General features: G+C 44.3%; 1 protein-coding gene and 1 long non-coding RNA gene across 2 annotated transcripts in view; one reads left to right on the forward strand and one right to left on the reverse strand.

Moving 5' to 3' along the window:
* LOC136020158 (uncharacterized) overlaps nucleotides 1-18,368 on the forward strand; it is a 59,201-nt gene extending 40,833 nt beyond the window's left edge. The window contains exons 2-3 of the long non-coding RNA XR_010615228.1: nucleotides 18,046-18,188; nucleotides 18,316-18,368. This is a non-coding gene — a long non-coding RNA (uncharacterized LOC136020158). The remainder of the gene's footprint in view (nucleotides 1-18,045; nucleotides 18,189-18,315) is intronic.
* TET2 (tet methylcytosine dioxygenase 2) overlaps nucleotides 1-23,825 on the reverse strand; it is a 73,711-nt gene extending 49,886 nt beyond the window's left edge. Inside the window, exon 1 of the mRNA XM_065690875.1 lies at nucleotides 23,618-23,825. Coding sequence (XP_065546947.1) covers nucleotides 23,618-23,647 — 30 coding nt within the window. The 5' untranslated portion in view covers nucleotides 23,648-23,825. The remainder of the gene's footprint in view (nucleotides 1-23,617) is intronic.
* Between the last annotated feature and the right edge of the window lie 1,419 nt (nucleotides 23,826-25,244).

Here is a 25,244-nt window from a genome sequence, read left to right on the forward strand (position 1 = left end):
AGTTTGCATCAGGCAAAAGAAGTTTTGCACTTAGGTACTCATATTTATGCATCTTCACAAAAAAAGTTTGTCTGATTTCTGTTGGCAGCATGTTTCATCACCTTCTCCAACAATTCTGAGGCTTTTAGTGCTGGCCAGGCAATTTCTATTCCCCCTGCCCTCCTAATTCTTACTTCTCCAGATGTTTACACTAATAAGTCATAGAGTATGCTAATCCCATCTAACAAGAGTGGCAGATTTACAGCTGTCCACTGCAGGCCAATGCAGTCTTCTCCAGAAGTATTTCTTTTTGGAGAACTCAAATAGACTTTGCAATAGAGAGCAAAAGTCCACAATAAATAAATAAAGCAAGCCCCAAATGCTACTTGCATTAATATGAGGGAAGGAATCCTCTTCAATGTAAAAGCAAAAGTGTTTTGCAAAGGCATGTACTAATAGATACACCAGCCACAAGCTTTCTCTGAAGTCAGTAATCCATGGCACATTTCCTAGTGACTGAAACCACAGGTGTTCTATTAACACAGAGCAATGAGCTTAAGCATGGACATTGGATCAGGCAGGCCAAAACTCCTCTGTGTTTGCATTAGTTGACTCAGGACTGGGCTTTTTTCTTTTTGCCTGACTACAGACAGTGCAGTGAGTATAAAAAGGACAATTAAGCACCACTGCTGAGCATGTCTCTTCTTCCCATGTTGCACACCCTGGCAACAAATCAATTTTGTCTTTTGCTGTGAGACTTTCTCTCTCTCTGCGAGTTCAAAATTACTCTCCCAGAATCCTCTAAAGCAACTTTTCTTCCCTCCCCCACTTTCAATAGTTCATCCTGCTAGCTGCCACTTTAGTAAATAACATAGAGCAAGCAATAGCTTTATTTTTTCCATTCCCTCTGAAGGTTAACTATAGGTGAATGTTTTATTCTTTATAACAGGTAATTGACATGCATGAGCCAACTTTCTGTTCAGAACATAATCAGTATTCTTGAGAGATCTGTGCATATTCTTGCTTCTTCCCTGAAGGGATCTGGGAGGGGGAGGAGAAGCTTTTAAAGTTTGGCTCACAAAAGTTACAGAGAAAGATCTAGGCTTTCAGCTCCATCAGATAAATGGTAATGTAACTGTGCAATGTACAGTACAGTGGCACGTACTGATAGGAAAAGAACAGAGTAAATAAGGGGGAGGGAGAAGGGAAGTCAGCAGGCAAACAGACTATTCAGTGTCCGGGAAAGCTCGCTGTTAAAATATAAATCATCATAAACTTTGATTCTGAAGGTCGGTGCGCTCATTAGAAACACAATTCAGGTGGGATTTTAACAGGAGTTTTCTAATGAAAAATCAATGTAATTCTTCATATCCTTACACTTGGGTGGCATTTGCTTAATCAGTATTATTTGATCCCCAGATCACTGAAATCAGATTTGTTTCAGTCCCTTCATTGGGTTTAGGATTAAGTTTGAAAAAGCAGTGGTTTCATGGAGGTGCAGCAGGGGTGTTTAAGGAGCATACTTTTCTCTTTTAGTTTTATAAATCAAGAGTCTTCTCATGTGGTTCCATCTTCTTGTGAGAAGGTCTTTTCAGAATTTATGTGTAAAAAGAGTGTCAGCACATATGCAACACCTATCATTTAGAGCATAGCTTGAGGGTTGTGGTCTTTTTGGTCAGGCTGGAAGGTGTGGTGGGTTCAGCTGCGTAAACCTTGCAATCCCCTAATCTGTCAGCTGCCACTTCTGGCTTTTAATTTTACCACACAACGGTGAAGGGTTTTTTTTTGTAGTAAGGATCTTCAGCCCCCTTGCATTTAGTTGTTGTATTGTGAAATCACTGTGAAATTGCATTTAAAGACTTGGTATTCACACTTTCATCTATGAGGGTAGGTCCTGCCTATCAGAAGTAACCCCCTTTGCTTGTAACATTCAAATTTGTGGTTTTAGAAGAGCTAAGTGTATTTTTACTCAAAAAAAAAAAAAAATTACAGACAGAACTGGGACAGGATTACACATTATTTGCACATTATCAGGCAATTTATGGGACTTCAGCTAGTGGAGAGTCTTCAGGCTACTTAGGTTACAGTATCCTCTTGTAGCTCCTTGCAGTTGCCTGCTGCACCCACTAACAAGCATTCTGCACACACAGATCCCAGTTGTCTAGTAAAAAATCACTCTAAATACTAAGCAACTAAGAATACTTAGCCAGACACAGCCACCTATCTTGTACAGTGAAAGGCTGAAGGAGCACCATGAGGTTATACTTTCCACTCACACTTTATTTCAAACAGGTGTGCAAAGGGAACATATCAGAGAGATTTAAATAGAAGGCTAAGCAGACTGTAAATTTCCATCTACATTTGGTCTAATTAAAGCTATGAACATGCTTCAGACTGAGAATTTTGTTTACAGTAATCCCCTTATCAAAACTGTCATATGCCAGGAAATGTTAGAAGCAGAGTTTCTTATTCCCCATGTTCTTGAGCTACTGTGTCTGCCATTTAAATACCAACATTTCTCAACAGCTTTCAGTTTAACCCACAGAGGTTTCCCACAGTAACTACTAGCTGACTTATGAGCCCCTTACTCATACTGGTGAGTAGTTAATTCCATAAATAGCTGCACTGACTGCAATGGGATCTCATTTAATTATGACTGCATCAACGTAAAAGATTTGCAGCCCTGTAGGACTAATGCAGATAGTGCTACGAGATAATCACAACAGCAGTACTCCCAGAGGCTGTGATCACCAGACTGTTTTGCCACTTCTGCTCATGCGAATGATAAGCCACTGCACCACAGACAAGTGGCAAAATGTCACTATTGCAAACTGTGCTAAAGCTGGGTTTGGGGTTTTTTTTTCCTTTGTTACCTTCCCACAAAGAGCTCTCTGACTCCTGTATTCTCCCATAAAAGCAGTATTTAAAGCTCTGTGGTGAAAGGATTTTCACAACTTTACACTGTCTCACTTGGTGGGGTCCTGAGTTTTGCACCTCTGCTTTGCACTTACAAATAATTAACAGATTATACAGAAAAAGTATTTATGTGCTATTTATGTATCACAGCAATGTCTTCAGGCCTCAGCTCAGCTAGGGGCATCCTTCTGTTAGACACTGTAAGGATATATAATGTGCTTGTTTTTTTGATTTTCCTCACTGATAGCTGTTTCTTCCCAGAGGGCTATATTGTGAGTTTCTTACATGGATGCAGTCAAAACCATAGTGATCTCACGGCAGTCAATGACATTATTTGTGAGATTAACTAATCATTGCTGTGCAGAAGTGCTCATGTTCAGGTCTATGGTCAAGGAAGGGAAAAGTATAAAAGAGCTTTTCAGTGCAGGGACTACAATCCTACACGGAGCAGCAGTCAGAGTCAAAGCAGTCAACGACTGGAAACAGGTGCTTGTGCATCAAGCAAGCTCTCCTGAGACCACCAAGGGCCGGGGGCTAAATCCACATATAGACCACAGGGTTACCCATTCCCCTAGGGATCCTACTGCTGATGTCCCAGGAACAGATTTCCCTGCTAAGCTTTCGCCTGCATGCTACAAAGCTTTCTTTTTTGAGAACTGCTATGTAATAACCTAAAATAACCTGCCCCATCCATCCTGAGTGCAGCTGGGCAGAGTTCCTTCATAATATCTGTCATGCCTAAAAATATTCCTGTTGTGAAAATAGAGACAGAGATACTATGTCTGGTTTAGTGTACATGTAAGTGCATGCATAGTAAGTCTGAGGGTGAGCTTCCTCATCTACAGAGCATCAGTGCTGTGCTGAAGAGTTATCTAAACCAGGGAGCGCCATGAAGAAGGGCCTGATGTTTGTTTCAGAGTATCTGTCTGTAGCTCTACTGCTGCACTATAAATACATCTAAACCAAGGCAGATAGTATGCAAAGCAGGGCAGGGAATACCTCCGACTTCTAGACTTGCTAAAGTTGCAAAGCTGTGGGCAGTGCTGCTTGCCGTAATTCTTTGCAGTGGTGAGAGAGAGCAAAACACAACTAGGAATGACGCAGGCTAAGCCTCAGGTGTAAGATAAGGTATAATATTTGAATGTTTCCAAGGGAAGAGACAAAAGGACAGTCAAAGTAGGCAAGATGTACTTTGACTGGTGTGCAGAGGATGATAGTGGTGAGGACCATAGTGACAAAGCAGAAAGGTGGGAGGCATTTTAGATCATGTGTGGTTTTCCTCCTCTGAAAGTTTTAAGTCACAGAAAAAGTCCAGGAGGAATCAGATATGACCACACAGAAACAGGAACCACAGAAACAAATGACTTCTTAGGGTAGAGGAAAGCCCTATTAGTTGAGTGTTCTCACAGCTATTTTCCCTTCTGTCTTTTTATTTAAATGATGATGTGTTCAGCTTCCTAAGAGGCAAACCCTTCAACTGGGCCTGCCCAGCTTAGGTGCTCTAAAGTACAAAGAAAAGCAAAAACATGGAAGCACAAACACCTGCGGAGTTCAGGAGAACCAAAGGGAGCAAGAGAAAGGATGACGCAAAGAAAATGCCCAGGCTGTCTCCAGTTGCCTCTGAACCTAGTCCAGGTCAGCACTGTTGCTGGCTACACCACAGCACACGAGTTCCAGCAGGATGCTCAGATTTTATGAAAGGATGGGTATTTCTCACAAGTGCTATCTCTACATCAGGTTACTGTTGCTCTGAAACCTTGGCTTCATAGTTTCTGTGGTTCTACAACCAATATCTCCATGTATTCATTCTCTGTGACTGCTGAAAACTACTTTATTCCCTGGAGGGAGAGACACAGGTAGATGAGGCAGCACTTTCCTACCCAGTTCTGCACAGGAGAAGCAGTAACGCCTCCAACAAGACTGCCATTTACCCCCCTGAATATCCTGATTTAGTGTGAACTCATACTCATATATGTAATTAACATTTAAAGGGATTTCCAAAGTCTGTGTCATAGCCTGTAAAGTTCTTTGGCACATGCAGAGGAATTTAGGTACTTTCAGGTTAAAACAGTTTTGGCAGAATAAAGAAAACTAGAAGCAGTAATAAAAAGCCCAAATCCCTAAAAGTACATGTTGTGTCCTTCCCCATGTATTAGGTTGCAACAAGTCTGTTGATGGGCAACATTAGATATGCAAGGATGAAGTAAACAAGAAGCCTGAGGATTGCAAAGTAAATATTTGGGTGTTTAACTGTTCGTGGGTGTTTTGTGCTTTTAAATTTGTTTGTATTAATGTTTGAGTCCAACTCACCCTCCAAAAGGTAACAGAAATGATCTGTCTCCTGCCCACAGTTGCCTCCTCCATCAATATTTTTGCTTATCTCTCTTCTCATGTTTCATGTTGTTTCAAGCAGCTATTTAGTGAGCCACAAAAATGTTAGCTATCCAGCTAGGTTTAAGTGGACCCCAGCTGAAGTAAATACTCCATGCAGGCATACTATCTTTTCCATTTCTTGGTTAGTCCTCTTTGGGCCTGCTACATGTAGATCAGGAGTCTTAAAAATGCTTAGTGAGGATACCATGAATTACAGAAACTATTGCCTTCACAGTGCTATGTTTCTATAGTAACCATCTTATTAAAGCACTGCAGCCATCTGCTTTAAATACTAACTTCACAAGACCATAAGGACTAGCTAAAAACAATATCACATGTTCATTAAATATTGAAACTAGAAACAAAAGGAGAGAACTACAGGAGAGAGCTTCTTCCTCTTCCTTCAATCTAATCTTTATAAAACAAACACAACAGTGGTTTGCTCTTCTTAGAATAATTTCATGCCACTGCTTTAGAAAGAACTGTTTAAGTGACCACACTAGTTGCTGGTGACATAAACTACAACTTTCTGGGTGTTGCAAAAAACCAAACGAATGAAGAAAATAAGTTCTTCGGGTAGGTGGTCACTATGTGTATATTGCTCCTAGTAACAGCTTTTCTTGACCCTGTTTTCGTAACAGGACTCCCAGGCACACTGTGGAAAGTCTTTAGAGGAGGGAGGACACAGGGAAACAGCCAGCAGCAGCTGAGAAGTGCCACACTGGAGCAAACAAGTGTCTGGTTTTATCATAGTCTGCTAAAGGGCAGATGCCTCAGAGAAAGGTATAAACATTCAGTAATACATTCAGCCAACCTCCAGCTTACAGCCAAAGCCATGAGACTTATTTCCCCCCACCCCTGCATAGAGGGAGGAGTATCCTAAGGAGCTGGAGCCTAACTCACAGAAATGTCTGCTACTTGCAAAAGAACCTGCATTGGCAACAGGTTGACAGCAAGGTCCTTAGGTTAACCACACCCAGTTGTTTCTGTTCAGCAATGTGAAATATGTTGGCTGTTGCTTCTTCAAATACTCTTGTTCTTCAAACTGTGCTAGAGAGCTGAGGGTAAGCTCTTGAGAGCCCTTCTCTGCCTTTAATGTATGGTATTCAGCCCACCCTCCAGTGTTACTTTCACTGTGCTGAACTTCCTCCTCCCTTGTTCCTTGCTGCCCATTTTGAGGCCCTGACCCAGCACAGGAGTATTTGGAGTCAGAATACCCTAGGAGTGCTCATAATTTGTGAATTTCATGCAAAAATTTCACTGGAACAAAAGGAGGAGAATTCAGATCTTCCCTTACATGCTTCTGGCTTTCGTGGCTCATGAGAAACCTTTTCTAGTGTTCTGCATTCTCTGAAACATGCTTCTACCTCCATCCACTACAAAACCAGCTTAACAAAATCACACATACTATTAAGTACTGCGTTGCATCTAGTTTTGCCACTTCTCTTTAGTGCCACATTGAGCAAGTACCCACACTAAGCTGTATGTGACATGGTCCAGATCTTCTTTGGGGGAGCACTCTTCACATTATGCATGGGACACCAGCAGCGTGCCCACACAGACATGGTCCTTCTCTGAGAAATGTGGAGTCTAGAGTATCACGGACTCTCACAAAAATGCGTAATTAGTTATTTTAAGATTCCCACAGCATGCATTTCCTCCTCCTTGATGATACCAACTTCTCTGTTTTCACACACTAGCCTTTTTCCTGAAGTTGTTCTGGGGTTTCTCGTATGCAATGTCTCAGAAGGCAGGAATAATCATGAGTACAATCACTGAAAGAGGAACAGCAGTTCCCGGAGTTACAGTGAATATCAAGCTCAACAGTTGATGTCAATCCTTTTAAGAAAAAGGGCACTTTTGCAGAGGTTGTAGTCCTACTTGTATGGCTTTCTTGGGAATTAAGTTACTTTTCTTCTCAGCCTTGGCAAAGCCTCAGCTGGAATGCCGTATCTGTCCTAAAAGAAACAAAGTTGAACAAAACGAGAAGACTTGGAAGGCCACAGGATCTGCGCTAGCAAAGGTCTTCTAGAGCAGATTATCCAAGTATTTGTCAAAACTGAAGGTTATGATTTATTGGTCTTGGAAGAAGAAAATGGATTAAATGGTCTCTTCCATGGCTATTCCATACAACTTTTAGGAACAACATGTCCACCTTTCTCACTGCTTTGCACTGGTACATGGAAACTCCCATTTAGTTTCTTGGTAAAAATTTTCCTGGATGAGCTATGAACTTGCATAGGCCATAAGGGGCTCACAAAGAGAAGACACTGACCATCCTTCCCCCCAGAATGAAACAAACCCCAGTTTTTTGTATCAGAACTTTACATGACGTTCTTTTACATGGAGTTTCATGATACTTACCATGCTTGAGATACCCATTCTCTCCATACTCATGGACTTATGGCAAGGAAAAATAATTAGGAAAGAAAAGAAAAAAAGCTGCCAATACAGTGAAACATGAGGAGAAGATTTTGCTCTGCTGGTGTATCTCTACTGAATTCATAAATCAGGGTTTCTGCTGTTTGCCTGTTACTTAATAAATGCTGTTCTCTTTCACTGATGTATAATTTGGCTTTTAGAAATAGGGGGTAATCTTACACTGTATTTTGAAACTTTGGAGGTTGGCCATGGCCAAAGGCAGGCTGGTGGGCAAAGCACAGTAGTGTTTCTTGTACTGGAAGACGTGGGAAGAAATGTCAGCATCTCACTGGTATAATCCCATGAAAACTAAGAGCCTTTGCTGGCATGGCTCAGACAATTTTTATGTTTTATAAACTTACTCTATAATGTGGGATTTTCTTGCTTTCCTAAGAACATCTCTGGGCATTTGCCTGCATGCATTCCCTAGTACTGTAAAAATCTAAAATGCTCTTTGTTTCTTTCATTGGTTTTGTTCTCTTTTGCACACATTGTAGTTCTTGTGACTCTCAAATTAACAGGACTTGTTTTAAGTAGGGTGATGTGAAACATTTTCTGCCTGTTGCTTGTGCTGAGCAGATATTCTGCAGGCCTGTTGCATGTTCCTACCTCGCCTTTGAGTGCTGTGGGCAGTTATTAATGTAACTTAATGTACTGTCCAGCGGGTGTTCTGTATGTTTTCTTCTCTGTGCATGAAAGGAATAAGCAGTTGGTCTGTTAAGGAACTGTTTTCTGCTGAGAAAGCAGTGAGTAAGAGAGACTGAGGAACAATGTGGTCCCTGTCTGTTTACCTTCTGGGTGAGGGAGTCTTCCCGCTGCCTCATTCAGTGCTGCGAATTTTGGTAGCACAATTCAGATCCCAGCCAAGATTCCCAGCTCCAAGAGACATCAATGAAAAATCCCTCTGGTAAATACCACAGGCACTATTTCATCTCCATCTTTCCCCGCTTTTTCATTGATTGGCTTTTGAAGGGAGTGGAGGGCAAGGGGGATTGGCAGAAAACTACAAATTGGTGAATAATCACTTGCTCTCTCTCACACACACATGTGGCAGAAAAAGCTACAGCTGGGCATAGTTGTTTATTATGCTAATTGATTCTTTCCCCCAGACTATGCACCACTGACATGACTACTGATCAGCATATGTTCTAAGAAAAATCAGAAGTCCCAAGTCTGTTCTCTGGTAGTTGGGTAAAACTCTTTAGTAAGAATTGCACCCATGCATCAAGACATAATTAAACTTTAGGTGTGCCTTTGCTGAACTTGTTAAACAAGATTTCCATTACTTTTTTACCTAGAGGACAAACCCATGACAGAGTCTGTATTTATTTTGAGATACTCATCTAAACTGACACAATGGCGGTATTCACCCTGTAGCATCCAATGGTAATCTTACATTATTTGCTTCCATCCTGCCCCCATCTGAAAGTGTTGAATAAAATAATCTTCATCATAAGCAGCATTTCTTTCCTTTTATTCTCTTCATTGGGTGACTAAAAGCAGCTCTTTGTGTAACAAAAGAAAATGTCAACAAAAGAAAATGTCCAACAGTAAGAAGATTCTCTGAGTCAAAGATTGTCCTGGGTTCAGCAGTAGCCAGCAGGGTTTAAACCACGACAAAGATGTACCAGACAGAATTTGTATATATGCATAGACCTTTACACTGGTTAACTTGAATGTACTGGTAAAGCCCACAGACAGCATAAATACTAACACACTAGTCCTTGTAAACCTCAGTACTTACTGATTCAGAACATTTTTAAAAGTGCTTCAGGGCTCCTGGAGGAGTCCAGAAGATGTACTCATGAGAAAAGCTATATACACTTAGACAAGATTTTATAGTAAGGCTCTAGTTCTCCTTTCTCAAAGTTTGGCCATACTTGTACAGTTTCACACTATGGTGGATTTGGTTTCTTCAGGCAGGAGAAATGCCACAAAGAACTCTCAAAATAACACACAAAAGTGACCTATTTCTCCATTCTCATTTCTAGGTCTATTGCACACAGTCTAATGAACACTGTAATGAACATTCAGTAGTGAAAAGATATCAATAACTGACGCAAGCACATTTGCTCACATCCCAAATGCACCGTTAAAAATCAGCTGGGAGACTGGGCAAACCCAGCAAGGGGGCAGGGGCCTGCCTGCAGAGAGAGCACACCACCTGCTCAGGTTAGATCTATGTGACTACATTGCATGAGTTAGCAGCCAGGCCAGAGTGGACATGTATCATCCTCTCCTGTTTTGTTTACACAGTGAAAAACTCTGCAGGAGCCTTGACACTCTGATGCAGAGCTGCCATGGTATGGACGGGAAAGGTGAAGACTATGGACTGACTTTATACCTACAAAACTTTTATTTAGTAATGGGATTGAATTGCTTTGGAGAAGAGGCATGGAGAAGCTTGTAGTGTATCTTTCCTAAGGGCTTTGTCATTATGATAATTACAAATGCTGCGATGTATCATAGTAACTAATACAAAACAGAACTACCATCTTTCTACCGTCTCATCTGCTTCTGAAAGGTCAATCTTTCTGTTTGGGAGGCAAAAGAAAAATCCTTCACCATTCAGGAGGCTTTTGCAAAGCTGGGATTAAATTCTTTGATTCCAAAAGTAAAAACTGGAAGTGATTTATTAACAAGCATGGGTTATTTCTGCTAGCTTAGCACCTTTTTCAAGAAAGCTCTGTTTATCTTTGGCAGCCACCTACAGTTACATAGCCTGTCTTCCTCCACATATGTGTAATTCTGAGAAAACTTCAAGAACGCTAGAATCTGACAAAACGTAACTGTCTGACCACGTACTTCAATTTTACAATAAACTGCTAACTTCTAGGAAGGAAACTGCTTTAAAGTAATTTGGGGTACAATACAAACTTCTTTGAAGAACTCCACTGGTGAGGAAGAACACTTTTCAAAAGTAGGTATCTACTGCATCCAAAAGTGATTGAAGGAAAAGATATACGAAGATAGAATGAGGACATTTGACAGTTGAGCATAGAGTGCCTGGTTTGCTAAAGGGGCATTTCAGCTATGCATTTTTTTCTTAAGGCTCATGTCAAAAAATTTGGTCAGCCACATAATAGTATTCATATTTTGTAGATGGAGGTGTGTCATTTGAAACTACTAAGGCATCTTTTTCCTAAATGGATGTTCACAACCTGACTACAGAGTATTCATTAGTGCCCAAGTGTTAATAAAGGAATAAAAAAGGGACTGTCAATCAGGAACCACATGATTATGCAGTGTTCTTTTCCTTTAGCCAAAGTAAGCCAGCTTTGCAGTTTCTTCCCACTTTGAAAATTCTACGTGCTTTCTGAGTCAGTTCAACACAGAAACAGACTTACGGAGCCGAAGAACACAGTCACTTCCATCCCTGAGCTGCTGAATCACTTACCCACCACTCCTGCTAGTTAATAGTAGCTATTTTTAGATTATGGTGGAAAACTCTCTCATGGTGGCAATGATATATCAAAACAGTTTAGGAGCAAAATCATCTGCCTCGAACACCCTATGTGCTCTCGGAGCCTGCGTTCAGTCCGAGCGCCTCGCTATTCGCTCCCAGCGCCGGCGATCTCGGTCACCCTTGCGCGCGGGATGTGGCATTCACTGACTCTTTCATAACTGCCAGTAAGAGTTCTGGGGTCATGTTTGTAAACACTGCTGCCACGTGCGCGGGAGCACGTGGTGAGACACCAGCATGACCTGGAGTGCTGAGCCGAGAGGTAAACCTTGGCGCCAGTGTCGATGTCACTAAGCCAACTAGCGCCAACTCTCCCGGCACTGGCGTGCACCCCTTACAGCCCTGTGAAACACCGCGGCGAGTTGTCTGAAGGGCAAATGGGAACCTTTCCCTGTACGTGGCACACATGTGCTAAAGTTGATGGTGTCCAGGCAGGTTCCTTCTCTCAGCTGTAAGCAAATGGCAGTGCTGAATCGCTCTCAAGAGAAATAAAACTCATTTCTGCCCTAAGTCACTGAAATTGGAGCCAGTGTGGTCCCACAACACAATGCAAAACTATGGCTATTAGGAAAAATAATTGTATAAGGGCACATCGCCAAAGTTTCCAAAATGACTTCAGAAGCAGATAACTGAGACTTCGTGTCTGTAACAGCTTTTTTCTGGCTTTGCACTGATGAAATTAAGACCACGTTTCAGGCATTTGAGGAAGTAACTCCTACATTATTTCTGTTTGTATCAGTAGAGGTTGCGTGAAGCTAGATATGGCCGGTACAAACAGAAGTCCCAAGTCTTTCATTTCCTCTTAACGAGAAATTAGCAGATACGGCCACCCGAAGGCTATAGAAAGTTTCATCTCACCTAGCCGTGTACTTTATATGCTTCAGGAAAAAGAAAAAAACACAGTGGGGCATAACAGCCTGTGGTTGCTGTCCCTCCCTCCTATAGGCTCTGTTTCAAGAGCAGCTGTAAGTCTGGTTTCCTTTGACCTTTGCTGGGAAAGCTGAGAATAGGACAAAGAGTTAAAGTGTTACCAGTCCCTGCTGAGTCTGCACTTCTCAGCCAGGCAAGCCAGAGTGGCGGCTGGAAGAGGGTGCGCAAGCAGCAGAGGGTGAGCGGGAGGGGTGTGGGGAGGGAGAGTAAAACAAAAGGAGAAAAATAAACAGCGCACACCCCGAAACAAAACAGGGGAGCAAGCACAGAAAAATGCTTGTCTTTGAAGAACAGGAACTTTGCTGTTTGTTTCCCTCCATGTAGCTGTATATTGTTATCTGAACTCAAGGTACAGTAGATACATGAGTCCTTGAACTCTGAACTCATGAGGGGAGTGGCAAAAAGTAAGTCAATACAATTTTAGCTGAGCGGCTGGAAAGAAGCATGCTTTGTCTTTTTGTGCCTCAGCTATGGGAAGCCATTTAACGCAGCAATACACAGCTGTTCAAACCTCTTTTCTTGCTGTAAGCCAACGGCCTACTGAAACAAAGCAAAACCAAGACAGTCTTTTCCCAGTGGTAATGCAATTGCGGTTTCAAATACTAAGTGCTCCAAGCGACTTGTGTTCCATTGAGAGCCATCAACAACCTGGACAAAAAGTGATCCTCCCCAGTTTGTTAGTGGGAAATAAAAAAAAAAGGGCCCATTCGTTTCTACAGACTTTCTGAAATCCTGCCCTACTGTAAATGTTACCCAATTCTCTAACAGCATCTCTAGAAAGCAGAAAAGCACCTTCCTCACTGGTGTGTGTCTAGCTAGCGCTCTCCAGCGCTACTACTCTGTCGAGCAACGAAGTTTCTATTTTTGACTCAGCGTGGACAACCTTGCTCGAAACCCCTGGCCTTAATTTCGCTTAAGCGTAAACCGAGCGAACCTGCGTGAGCTAGTAGACTCCACTGGCTCACCGCAGCCCTGCCTTTGGCCACGATGGCTACGAGCAGCCATGAGTGTGGGTGAAAACCAGGGTGTCTCACAAGCTGCTTGAAGGGAGCTGGGTCCCACAGCGTGGCACCCTCTCACCCTGGGGACACCTGGGATGGTGTTTGTAAACAGCACAGCCACGTGCACGCAAGCCACGTGGGGACACGGCCGGCTGAGCCTCCAAACCACCACGGGGAGAGCAGCAACTGCAGGAAGAAAGTCTGAGTGCTCCTGCTACACCTTTTTCCAAAGCAGTTTGCAGTACTATTGAATCTTGAAACATGGCAGGGAAAAATCCATCTGTTCTTCACAGTCAGCTGCCTCTGTCAGTATCCAGAGATGCTGCATGAGCTAAATTACCCGTTGGATTTTATTTCCAAATGCATTTCACCATGGATTGTATCACGAGTCTGTGAATGTGCTGAAGTTACTTAGGGTAGGCTCTCAGTTAAATGCACTGTGTACCAAAACAGGCGGGCTGAGCTATGACTACCCACAGCAAAAGAACTCTCAAATACCAGAGAGAGACAATAAAATTTCCTGTCTTCGATTCAGGGCTAGGATAACAGGTGACTGTCGCACAGAAAGCTATGAATACTGTTACGGTTGTGTCACATCCCATCTCCAGCAGAGATTTCTGATGACAAATTAAAGTTGGTTTTGGTGGTAGTTCATTTCTTCTCCCTTGAGTTCTGCTACTGAGTATGATGTTAGTGTTAGGGTTTGTGAACCCTTAACAAACCTTCAATTGATAAAACAGATCAAAACAGGAGTTGTGTAGTAGGTTGGAGCTGATGTGCAGGAACAGTTTGCAGACTGTGGGAAATCTTGCCTGAATGAATAGGAGGATCAAGGGTATTAAAGGTTAATGAGAGTTACTGGAGTACCTACTTATTGAAATGACATTTCACAACTCTGTTTCACACACTGCAATTAACCAACACAACAAACTATTTTTAATTATAATTAGCTCATTGTGACATTTTGCTTATTTATTTGGAGGTACCCAGAGACATCTGCAGCACTAGTAAAACTGAGATAACATCCTTTCCTGCACCCCTTCGCACTTAGGAGTGGAGGGTTTCAACAGTGCTGCAGTCAAAGCAGTGCACAAAAAGCCATCCTCTTTCCTAAGGAGATAAATGACAGTAATTCATTTGCTGGGTAGTTTTGGATGAGCATTACTGGTTTAAAGGTCTGAAGCTTGATGCAGCAAAACCCAAGAACATGCTGTCAATCAACAGAAAATGCTACTGAAAACCAACTTGTGAAAGAAGTGAAAAGCTCCTTTCTGAGTCTGGTTTCTGTTTCTTAAAATTGATACTTCTGTTATCTTAGTAAGCAGAGAAAACTATCTGTAAACCTCTGAATGAGCAGGAAGGAGGGTGTCATGGGTAAAGCACTGGGGCTTAGGAGATACGGGTTCAGTTCCCATCCATACCACAGCTTTCCTGTATGTCTTTTAGGTTTAAAAAAAAAACCCAAAAAAAAAAAAAAAAGGCGCTTGAAATGAATGGCTCCAGCAGGGTTTGTGCCATGTTGTGTGATCTGTGTGTGCTTTGGCTCTCAGTTGTTGCTTATTAATTTTGTATCCTTTCTCTTACTCTTTGCATGTTTTGGCTACTCATTAATATTGGCACCCTAGGGAAAAGACTGTAGCAATGCTGAGTAGGAACCCTGCAACACTCAGACAGAGAAGGTAGCAATAGCAGCTTTGCCTTATTTACTGCAAATATTTTGGGTTTTGGAAGAGAGCTGCCTGCCTCTGCTTTGCGTTATAAACAAGAATTACTAACACTCTGGCCTCTTGTGCGCTTCCAGACCCCTTTTCTTTGTCTTCTTTACTGAATTAATATCAAACTGGGACAAAAATGCTATGTTTGTACAGCCCCAAGCACAGTGGGATTCTGTTTTGTGCCTGGGATATGAGGTGCCTCCTAACGTGCAATAATTAATTTCACTCTATTCACTCTCTTTATATTTAGAAGCATAAGAGTTGCCATCCTGAATTAAACTCATGCTCTAGCTTGTCCAGCCAGCTAGTAGCAGTTGTTTCAAGAAGAAAACAGCTATTTGGTAGGTAGTTACAGACTCACTCTTCCAGAGGCAAAACTTATTTTCAATCCATTAGCCAGAGTTTATATTTTAAAGCAAAAAAAACATGTTAACTTGCAACTATTTTGAAAAGGTTGGGTTTTTTAAAAGCAAAAATTAGCTTGGAGTTTCCATACCTGCATCTTTCCATCCATTTCCTCCCTGCTCAAAGAAGAAATATGTGACTAGGTGCTCACTCCTGCAAGTGCCTCTACACAAGCAGGCTGTTGCAGCTCTGTGAGCCCAAGGAAAATGAATAGGGCTTTGTGAAAATGGCAAGGACTGCCATCAGTTTGCAGGATCACAAGTCAGCTGACAGCATTTGGGGGTGGGAGGGAAGCCACCTATACTTAACATCTTGTCAACTGTACAACATAGGCACAGTGGAAAAATGCACAGAAATCTGCTTTTCTACCTGGTTTCTCACTTCTTGGGCATTACATATGGTAATAGAGAAAGAAAATAGATTAACACAACTTTTATTTTTTCTACTATTTTCTCACACTGACAAAAGCTTCTTCTCTTCAGTAAGGATTACAGGGAAGCAGAAAAGTACAGGTCCAAACTTATCTGAAGAGAAAAAAATGTTCTTTGGAAAGTATGGAGAGTATCATGGAAAAAGCAAGGAACTGAAAGGCTATATTTTTCTGTGTTGTGCATTTTTGATGTTTATGAATATTGAGAGTGCTCTTCATTCTTTGGTCAATATTTTCACTTGCTCGTGGGTATGTGATGGGTACACTCACAAACTGATTGCACGTGGAATGGAGACTCAATAGCATAGGTTTTCTTTCCCCCCAAATGTCTATTGGTTATGTGAGTTAAATAAGCGTTAAGTCTGACCCTTTTCAGTTGCTCAACTTTCGTGGTTTTGATTTTTACCATTGCCATTTTAGTAATACCTCAGACCTTTTTGGTTTGAAGTCAAACAGACAAATAAGCAAAGGAGTGCTAGGGGAACAGAAAGCTTGTAATTTGAAAAGTCAATACATGAAGGTCTGTAACACATACATAGACACACGCCCACTTCTCCATATTCCAGGGAGAGGCGAGTCCAATGTATTTTCCAGCTTTCATATGTTCTCTTTCAGGGACAAACTGCATTCCTTTTATTGAGTTACACATACACTTCAAGCTTCAAGGAAATATCTCACTTCTGTGAACTTTAGTAAATTTAGGAGAAGGGGAGCAACTCCTGCTTTACTGCAACAATACATTTTACTGATTTTACCATGAACAGGACAATAATGCTACTTGCACACAAGAGGAAATATGCAATCATTCTTTTCTCCTTTTTGCTTACACAAGAGCTGAAAGAGTTTTGTGTCCTTTGGCAAGTATAAAAATTGTATAACTTCAAAGTATGTGACTTCAAACACAAGTGAAGTAGCACTGAAAGAACAAATAGGTTAAACAAAGATGAAAAAAAAGTATCAGGGGCATGAAATGGGAGTGAGTATTGCACAAACAGTTGTTGTCTCTCATGCTAAGGGACAAATATGAGAAGTTTTACTAAAGGACACTAAAGTTGAAGGCAAACTCTTCTGTCAGCATCAGGCCCAGGGTTAACATTTACCCTTTGACCTCTAACAGCACTAAAAGTGGCCAGAGAAGGAACAGTCAGTGCAAACTCAGAAATGCCTTTGTCACGTATTTTTTCATGTATTCTTTATTCTTGCTTTCGACCTTCTGCTAGCCAGCTGCTGCAAGAGCAATTGGAACTGTGGGTCAAAAAGAAGTCAGAAAACAAAACAAAAGGAGGTGAACAGCTTAGTGAAACAGAAGCAGGTTCTGGATGTGACCCAAATAATTGTGCCTCACAAATGACAGGTGAGAACCACTGGAGTGTAATGACAAAAATACAGTGATGTAATCAACATTAGCATAACATGGAAGCAGCCAACGTGAACATACAATTAATAGCAGAAGTTACGTGTGTAACAAGGTCTGTGGACTGGCCTTCATACTCTGTTGTATGATGGTGCATACCATGACTCATCTAGACAAATTCAGAATATGGAAGAGACACTTGGACCAACTGCTCAGGAAAAAGCAGTTCTTAGGATTAGTTTTATATGGCAAGCAATGTGCTTTGCACACCATCCCGAGCACTTGCTGCAAAATTGCATGAGAAAGTCTGAAAACTGTGCATGGGACTGGAAAATAATGTTTCTGGATAAGGAGCAGAATCTCTGCCCACACTGCATGCACTGCACAGGCTTTGTCTTTGGAGATGAGAACCTGTCTGACAGCTTTGGTTTAGGTCCACAGGGGAGGGCATGAAACATATTGTCAGTTGGGTGCTTCTGACCAGCTACAATGTATTTTCATCTGTGCTTCCTGAAACCATCTTGGCAAGGCAGCCCAAATAATTTCCACCACTTTTCCTCCCTCCTTTTTCCCTTCCTCCCCCCACCCCTCCTTTTTAAACAACAGATTCGTGGCATTATTCATTTTGTTGAGTAAATGCAGAAATCTCCATCAAGCTTCTTACGTCTAATGGAAATCCAAAACTTGCCTTGCAGTGGTATTAGCTTTCGTAACAGCAACGCCTCTTTGTGTCAACATGTCTCATTAAGTAATAAAGACTTTCAGCTATTTGATTTTACTTATAAAGTTAGTAGGATTCACTGCTTCTTTTTTGTTCTTTAAAAAGGGAATTGTTCTAGTATGCTAACAGGCAGTGAGTCATGCCTCATTAAGGAAAAATATATACCCATTTACAGTGAGATTCTTGTATTGCAAGAGCTGTTTTGTCATGAAAGCTTTCAGGGATTGAATTCCTTATAAATTTTTTAAGAGGGTAAAGGGAGGCACAGAAATCATTTGAAACCTTTGCAACAATTCCCTTAACCCCCCATCTCATACTTAGGGTCAATCTGTTCCAGGCAAACATGTCAACACAGCCCAGACTGCGCTCAAGCAGGGGGGGAAAAACAGCGGCATCTGACAAAGGACCCAAGGATCTAGAACGCAACACAGATGCAGAAAGCTCAGCCGAAACCCAAACTGCGATATGTTTTCTTAAACTGTGAGGTTTTAGTTTTCCCCCTCCTCCACCGCCCGTGAGGACCAGGGACATTCCTAGAACTCTGTCCTCACTGGCTGCGTCAAGGCAGCTGCTGAGGATGCTGGGACACTGTTTGTAAACACTCTAGCCACGTGCGTGCAACCACATGGAGAGTCATCCTCCTGACCTAAACATCTACCCGCTTGGTAAGCCAGACTATTACTGCAGTGGAGCCAAATCCCTTTCCAACATGATGTGACCTAAAGCAGCTCACGCCAGGACATTAGAAGACAAAGCTTGGACTGTTTATGCATTATTAGAAAGGAGATTAAGCAGAGAAATTTTTGTCATCAAAATGCAAGTTTAAGGATAGGGTAGCTCACGTAAAGTCATGATCCTCTTTACAGGTCTCAAAAATATTCAACTTAAACATGGAAACTTCTCCTCCCCAATGCATACACCTGGTGAAACCAATCTTCATATGCTGGGAGCCCATGTGGAATATATTTGAGGTCAGAGTTAATGCTGTAGAACACATTAAGATATTCCATGTTGTCTACGTTGCATCATAGTAATTAACCAGAAAGTGCCTGGGCTACTGCCCTGTACCCATGGAAGACACTTCCAAGGGGTATTTGGTTATTTAGCTATTCCTGGATATCTTACCTAGCTGATCAGTCACTTGCCCACTTCTTTGAAATTGTCTTAAAAGAAATAGTGTCCTTGATTAGGATTAAGATGCTGAATTTTCCTTTCTTGCTGAACTTTAGCATAGAATAAGCCTATTCCATCATGCACTGCAACAGAAATACTGCCTTTATTTTTTCTATTATTAATTTTAATAAGAGGAATACAATACACTGAGAATTAGGTCAAACTGAAGCCTCCATGCTGCAAGCTTTTATTTCTCTGTAAGAGTAGTCCTGCTGGGGTTTCTTGTGATATGTATGCTACATGACAATAACACTCCAACTTGTAATCCACACCTCCACAGAAAACTTTGGTTTTGAAGGACAGCCTGAATTTTGTTCAGGTTGCTGAGACGATTCAGCTTTTTGTAAGGTGTTTGGCAGAGAAGAACAAGCCTGCTTGAAATGATAGGAATCTAAATCTTTATGGCTTTTAATTGTTAAAATGTTTTTCTAAGTATAGCAGCTTTAGTTAAATTCTCCCCAGATTTTAGTCCTCTACTATGAACAACTAGTGAAACTCTCTGATCCTCTTGTAAGGCAGGGCTTTATTTTTCAAGAACAGCGAGAGATAAATGGGTGAAATTAGTTAGCTGTTCTTCCTATTTCTCCTTCTGTTACTCCCTGCTACATAATGTGAGGCACACTCCCAGTATTTTAACCCAAACAAGCTTTTTGGGTCAGTTATCAGCTGTCCTTGGGATTAGTCCATCTGATGCTAAAGGTTCAGAATTTTATTCCTTCACCCACCACCTTTGTCTCCACCCACAGAGCAATTCCTTGGGAAAATGGGTGGATTTTTCTTTTAAGATACTTGTCTACCCTAAGGGAAGGCAGAAGTGACTTCTTTTCAATGGATGACTGAGAAGATGATTACTCATGGTACTTTCCATTTGTAACATTTTATTAACTAGGATATTGGGACAAGCTATGCAAATCGAACACGCGAGCAGTAATGATCTGAAACTGTACCAACTGGAACTATGGCAACTTGTTACTAGCTACTTGTTCACTGTTCAAAGGGGTATTTTTCCAGCAGAATATCATTAAATGAGTAAGAAGGTATTCACTGCCTTACGGAGTATGGGACTGGAATAATGCTACAAGTGTGATTGATTCATATAATTCCCTTTCTGGCTTTCAGCCATGATGCAGTCATATGCTTTATCTCTGTTCAGACTACAGCTTTTATTTTTTTTTAATAATGAATCATAGTACATCCCACTCCATTTCAGAACCAGCACATTGCCTTTCAGAATGATGTCACAACACTTACTGCTGCTGGCTGACTGCCTTAACAGCAATCAGAGAGCTGGACTAAATAAATACTGTATATTATTTGGCAAAATCATCTGTGGTTGTGTTCTCCAGCACAGTTTCCAAGATAACCACCAACTCTACTTGAAACTTGGCAACTTTGTTCTACCACTTTCAGGCTTCAATTGTGAAGCTGGCTTACAGATGCTGCTACCACGCTTAGAGCTACTGTGTGGCAGTCAAGTGAGAGAGGCAGTAGGGCCACTCTCTTGAGAAGCCAAATTTGACAGCTCATCTGAAATTCCACCTTGAAAAATTGACAGTTTTTTTAAAGAAGAACCTTACTTGTGGAAACACAAGACACATCTTCTACTCAGAATGAAAGAGAGCAAAGGATTTAAAGTCACTGTTTAGGCACACTCTGAGAAACACTTGAACACTGCCAGGGATGGAGCATTCACAACATGATGGGGGGGGGGGGGGGGGTGTTGGGGTTGGTTTTTCTTTTCCTTTAGAAGACACAATCCCAGCAGCATCTGGAGTGCTCTGGGCAAGAGGGAACAATGGTTCCTTCAACTCTGGCAGCTGAAATCTCTGTTCCAGCGATAACTTCAGGGTCTCCTGATTCTGCACCCACAAACCAAAACATTTACAACCTCCCATTTCTGCTACCCAACACAGCACTGGTGCCAACAAGGGACCTTGGAAATCTGTTCGTCATAATAACTCCTCAGTGGGCACACGTTTCTTGCTCTTTAAACAATGTTGACATGCCAAAGTCTAGGACCATGCGTACCATATCAAAACAATACCAGTTTCCCTGGCTAAAAGCCAGAAATCTGTACAATGCCAAAGTCCTTGTTAAAAGCCGTAATATGAACAGTGATATAGTTTGGCAAATTCGGGAGGCTCAGTGTCTCCCATTCAACTTTTTCTTCTTTTGAAGGTTTGTTAATAATTAGTTCTGAAACGGGCAATACCCAACCACTTTCTGAGGTTGCTTGAATATGTTCAGAAAGGTTTTTTTTATGTCACTTCCCAAAATGAAAGAACTATTTCCACCAAAAGATGACTTTTGACTTCTTTATTTCATGTAAACAGCAGTTTCGTCCCACTCCTGAAGCACTGTTATTTTTCACACCTTTGCCTTCCCTTTCTTTCCTCCTCCCTACCCCCTGGTTGCTAGGTTTAAATGTTTTCTGACTTCAGTGGCAGGGTTCACACTATGCTTTCCGTGACTCTGAGGAAAAGATAAAATATTGCTCAACACTGATTTATTTACATTGATTCCGAATTGTTGGTTTTCTGTAGGGTAAAATCCAAGACGTGCACATTATGTCAAAGTGTTAACAGCAGCAGATCTGGCAGACTAGAAGTTCTTGACTTGCTAGATTTACTAATGTTTTCATGACATAAGGGACTTAAACATAATAGAAAGACTGTACATTGAAAGCAGAAAAAGAACTACACAGAACTGTCTTAATGAAGATGCAGCAAAGTATCAGTGTTTGTATCCAGTTTTGAGTATATATTCTTTTTTTTAACAGACCAGACATATATGTAGCAAGTGAGAACAGAAAATGTCAAAGGACAGTAGCAACTAAAGAGCCATGCCTTTGAGACAGAAAGAGCTCAGAGAAGTAGCGTTTCTGTGTGGCAGTCTATTAAATACTGTTACATGGCCATTTTCAGTCACAGACCTTTAGCAATGAGATACAAACTATAATCTATATAGAAACTGCATAGGATTACCTTTACGCGGAGGGGTGCAAAAAAATTAGGTATAACGGAAAAGAAAAAAACCCCACTAAGAATGAAAGAAGTTTTGGGAAACGTAACAGTAGTTGAGGGGCAAGCACCCTAAGGGCTCAGAGAAACGTGCTCATTTTCCATGGCTACTGGTAAGAGGAACCAATATGTTCATCACACACCACTTAAGGAAATTTGTCTAACTCCCAGAAGAAGGGATGATTTATAACCTACGGTCAGCCTGACACGCCAAGGGCATCTCTTAAAAGGATACCACATCTACCACTGTGTTGTTTTTTCCCCCCTTTAACTCTGTCAGATCCGCCCCCTATCATCAGTTTATACACGACTCTTGACCATTAACATCTCCCTGTTGAATATCTTCGGCAACCACGTCCTGTTTTGCACTTTACAACCACAAGAGAAAGTGCTGTAGTGGAATACACATGCAGATACGCAAGTGAATGTACACGTTACTACACTCACCCCCTGCTGCAGTAAGTCAACCTGCCATTAACATGCAAATGGAACGGCCTCATTAGCCGACTAACACCCACTGACCTGCTTTCACTGGAGGGACACTACCTCCTAATCTCTGAAACTCTTAAACTTCACATTCAAAAAGGAAAAAAACATAAAAAGAATAACGCTGAACCGATATTCGGAGCTGCTGATCACTGCTCAAAGCCTGCACGTTTCCATGCCGCTCATCATGGAAAACAAATCTTACGACGAGATCTTTGGTTGCAACATTTCGATAGAAGCACACGCTAGACCACATCACTTCTCCCTTCACCTCACCCTCCGAAAAGGAAAATTACTTAGCAGAAAGGGGTCTGCTAGATTACCGAGACTCAGACCGCGAGCCGAAAAGCCTCCTTTTAACTAAGGGCACGAGAACGACTGCTAGTATCCGAGGGGGTGATTTAACGCCAATAAATGCCACGATGCGAGCGCACACTGCCGCGCGTCCGGCTCGCCAATGTGGTCAGGTTCCTGCTCTTGTCTGTCATCTGGCGGGGAACAAGCCTGACCTCGCCGAAAGCGTTATTTTAGGGGAACAAACACGAGAAACTAACTCTTTTTTTTCCCCCTTCCCGTGGCCACGTTGTGCAAGCGGCTCCGACGGCAGGATTTAGCAACGCGGACAAAACGCGCGTGTAGATCGCACGGCAAAACGAAGGCCCCGCAGCGAGGCCCCCTCCTCCCCGCCGCACACACTTCTCCCGAGCCCCCCAGCACCGCGTTTCGCCTGTCCGCCAGCTCCCGTCCTCCCCAAACTCCGCAAGTCCCCCCTCTCTCCCGCTTTCCCCGGGGCTGCGCCCGCCTTTGTGTCCGACCGGGGCCGGGGAGCGGCACAAAGCCGGGACCCGCAGCCGCCGCGGCGGCTCGGGGCCCGGGAACCCGCGGGCTGGGGACGGGAAGGCCGGTCCCAGCGGGGCAGTCCCGCGGCAGGGAGCCGCCGGCCGGCAGACCGGACGGGGCTCAAGCAGCGGGGCGCCCGCCGCCGTCCCCCGCCGCCGCCGCGCAGACAAAGGCGCGGGGAGGGGCGGCGAGGCAAAGTTGGGGGCCGGCCCCGCGGGGAGGGGGCGGCGGGGGCCCGCGGCGCCCCCCGCCGCCTCTGTCAGTCAGCCATGTTGGGGGAGCTGCGGCGGCGCCCACCCCCCAGAACGACGCCCGGCGGCGCGGCGCGGCCCCGCGGACACCCCGTGGTGCCGCGGGGAAAGCGGGCGGCGCGGGGGGTCCCGCTCTGACCTCTGCCGCGTCCCTCAGCCTTGCCGACATCCAGCACGCACAGCCGGGCGCCGCGCTCCCCGCTCCTACAGGGCCGCCATCTTGCTTCCTTCTGCTCCTTGACGAAAGCGGCCGGGCCCCCGCATCAATATGCACGCGGCGCCCTGACGTCGGTGCCCGCCCCGCGCGCCGCGCCGCCCCGCGCGCGATGCACACCCCCACCTTTCCCCCCGCCACCCCCCCCCCCCACGGCACCCCTTCCCTTCACGTGGCGCCCCCGTGCCGCCGGTGCGGGAGCGCCCCCGTCACCGCTGCCGCGGCACCGCCTGGGGGGGGCGGGAGGGGGGGGGGGGGTGTCCGGTTGCTGCCGCTCTTTGCCCTTTCGGGGCTCCCCGCGCCCCCCTTTTGCCCTCTCCTCCCTCTGCCCTTTCCGTTCTGCTCGCACCACTTCGCGCTGCCGGGAGCCGGGTCGGCGGGGCACCCCCTCCCGCATGCCTCCCCCTCGCCATTCCCTGCACCCGGGGGCCGGTCCCACGCAGCGGGAGCCCGCCTGCCTGTCCCCCCGGCTCGGCGGGGGCTGGGAGCCCGTACCGCCGCTCGGTAGCCGGCGGGCAGCGTGAGAGAAAGGCTCCCCTCCGGAAGAGACAGAAAACAATCTACGGTAACAAAATCTGCCCGTGTTTCCCCAAAATGAGCTCCCGTGTCCGCAGGCAGCCGGGCCCGTGAGCGGGGATGTCCCACCGCAGGGCAGCGGGACACGCACCGGGCTGTAACAGCCCGCAGCGCGCTGTGAGCGGGGCTGGTGGCACCGCTCCGAACTTCGCTCTCGCTGCTCTCCGCAGGAGAGGAGGTTCCGTGCGTACCGCGAGCAGAAGGAGGTCCGGCTGCTGGTCTCAGGGAGCGGAGTTCGGTGCCCAACCCGGTCTGCCAGCCCTCGCCCCAGGCTAGCGACAGGTAGCCGCTGCCGTCCCCGCCCTGCGCCGCCCCGCTTCACCGGAGGAGCTGGACCCCTTCCAGCCGGGCGGCTGCGGGGAGCAGAGTGAGCAAACCCGCCTCTCCGGGACCCGGCGCTGGGGTTTCACAGCGCCGAACCCCGGAGCCCTGAGCGCCGACTGACCCGCTCGCCTCCCCTTCGCCGTGCGGACCCCGAGCTGCTCTACTCCGGCCTGCCCGGAAGGCGTTGCGAGGCCAGGGGGGAATTTTAGGAGAGCATTGGGTTCCCGGACAGACCCTCTCCCACTCGCGGATGTGTTCTTCACCCCGGGAGGAGCAGGTGGAGGTCTGCAGGCTTTGTGCTCATCGTGCCCGGGATCCCCGGCTGTCCCCTGGGCTGGTGAGAAAGAACTTTAGCAAGATGCCAAACCCTGCGCGCTCGGTGCATATCAGACTGATTTCTAGGAAAGTCAGATCACCGCGGGTATTAGTTTTATCGCATCGCAGGTTGTTCTCTGGCTTTTGGTTTTGCTTTAATTTTGGTGAAACATTTCAGAAGCAGAATGGAGACAGAAGGTTGCCCTTACAACTTGCTGAAACAGCCCTGCACTGACGGCAGTGTCATTCCTGCCACACCTGCACCGGGCAGCTCATGCTCCCCGGCCCTTGGGGAAGGTGCTGATCTGGCTAGCCCTGTCCCATAGGAAAATACGTG

The sequence above is a fragment of the Lathamus discolor genome, chromosome 1 (genome assembly GCF_037157495.1).
Source record: "Lathamus discolor isolate bLatDis1 chromosome 1, bLatDis1.hap1, whole genome shotgun sequence".
Lineage (NCBI taxonomy): Eukaryota > Metazoa > Chordata > Aves > Psittaciformes > Psittacidae > Lathamus > Lathamus discolor.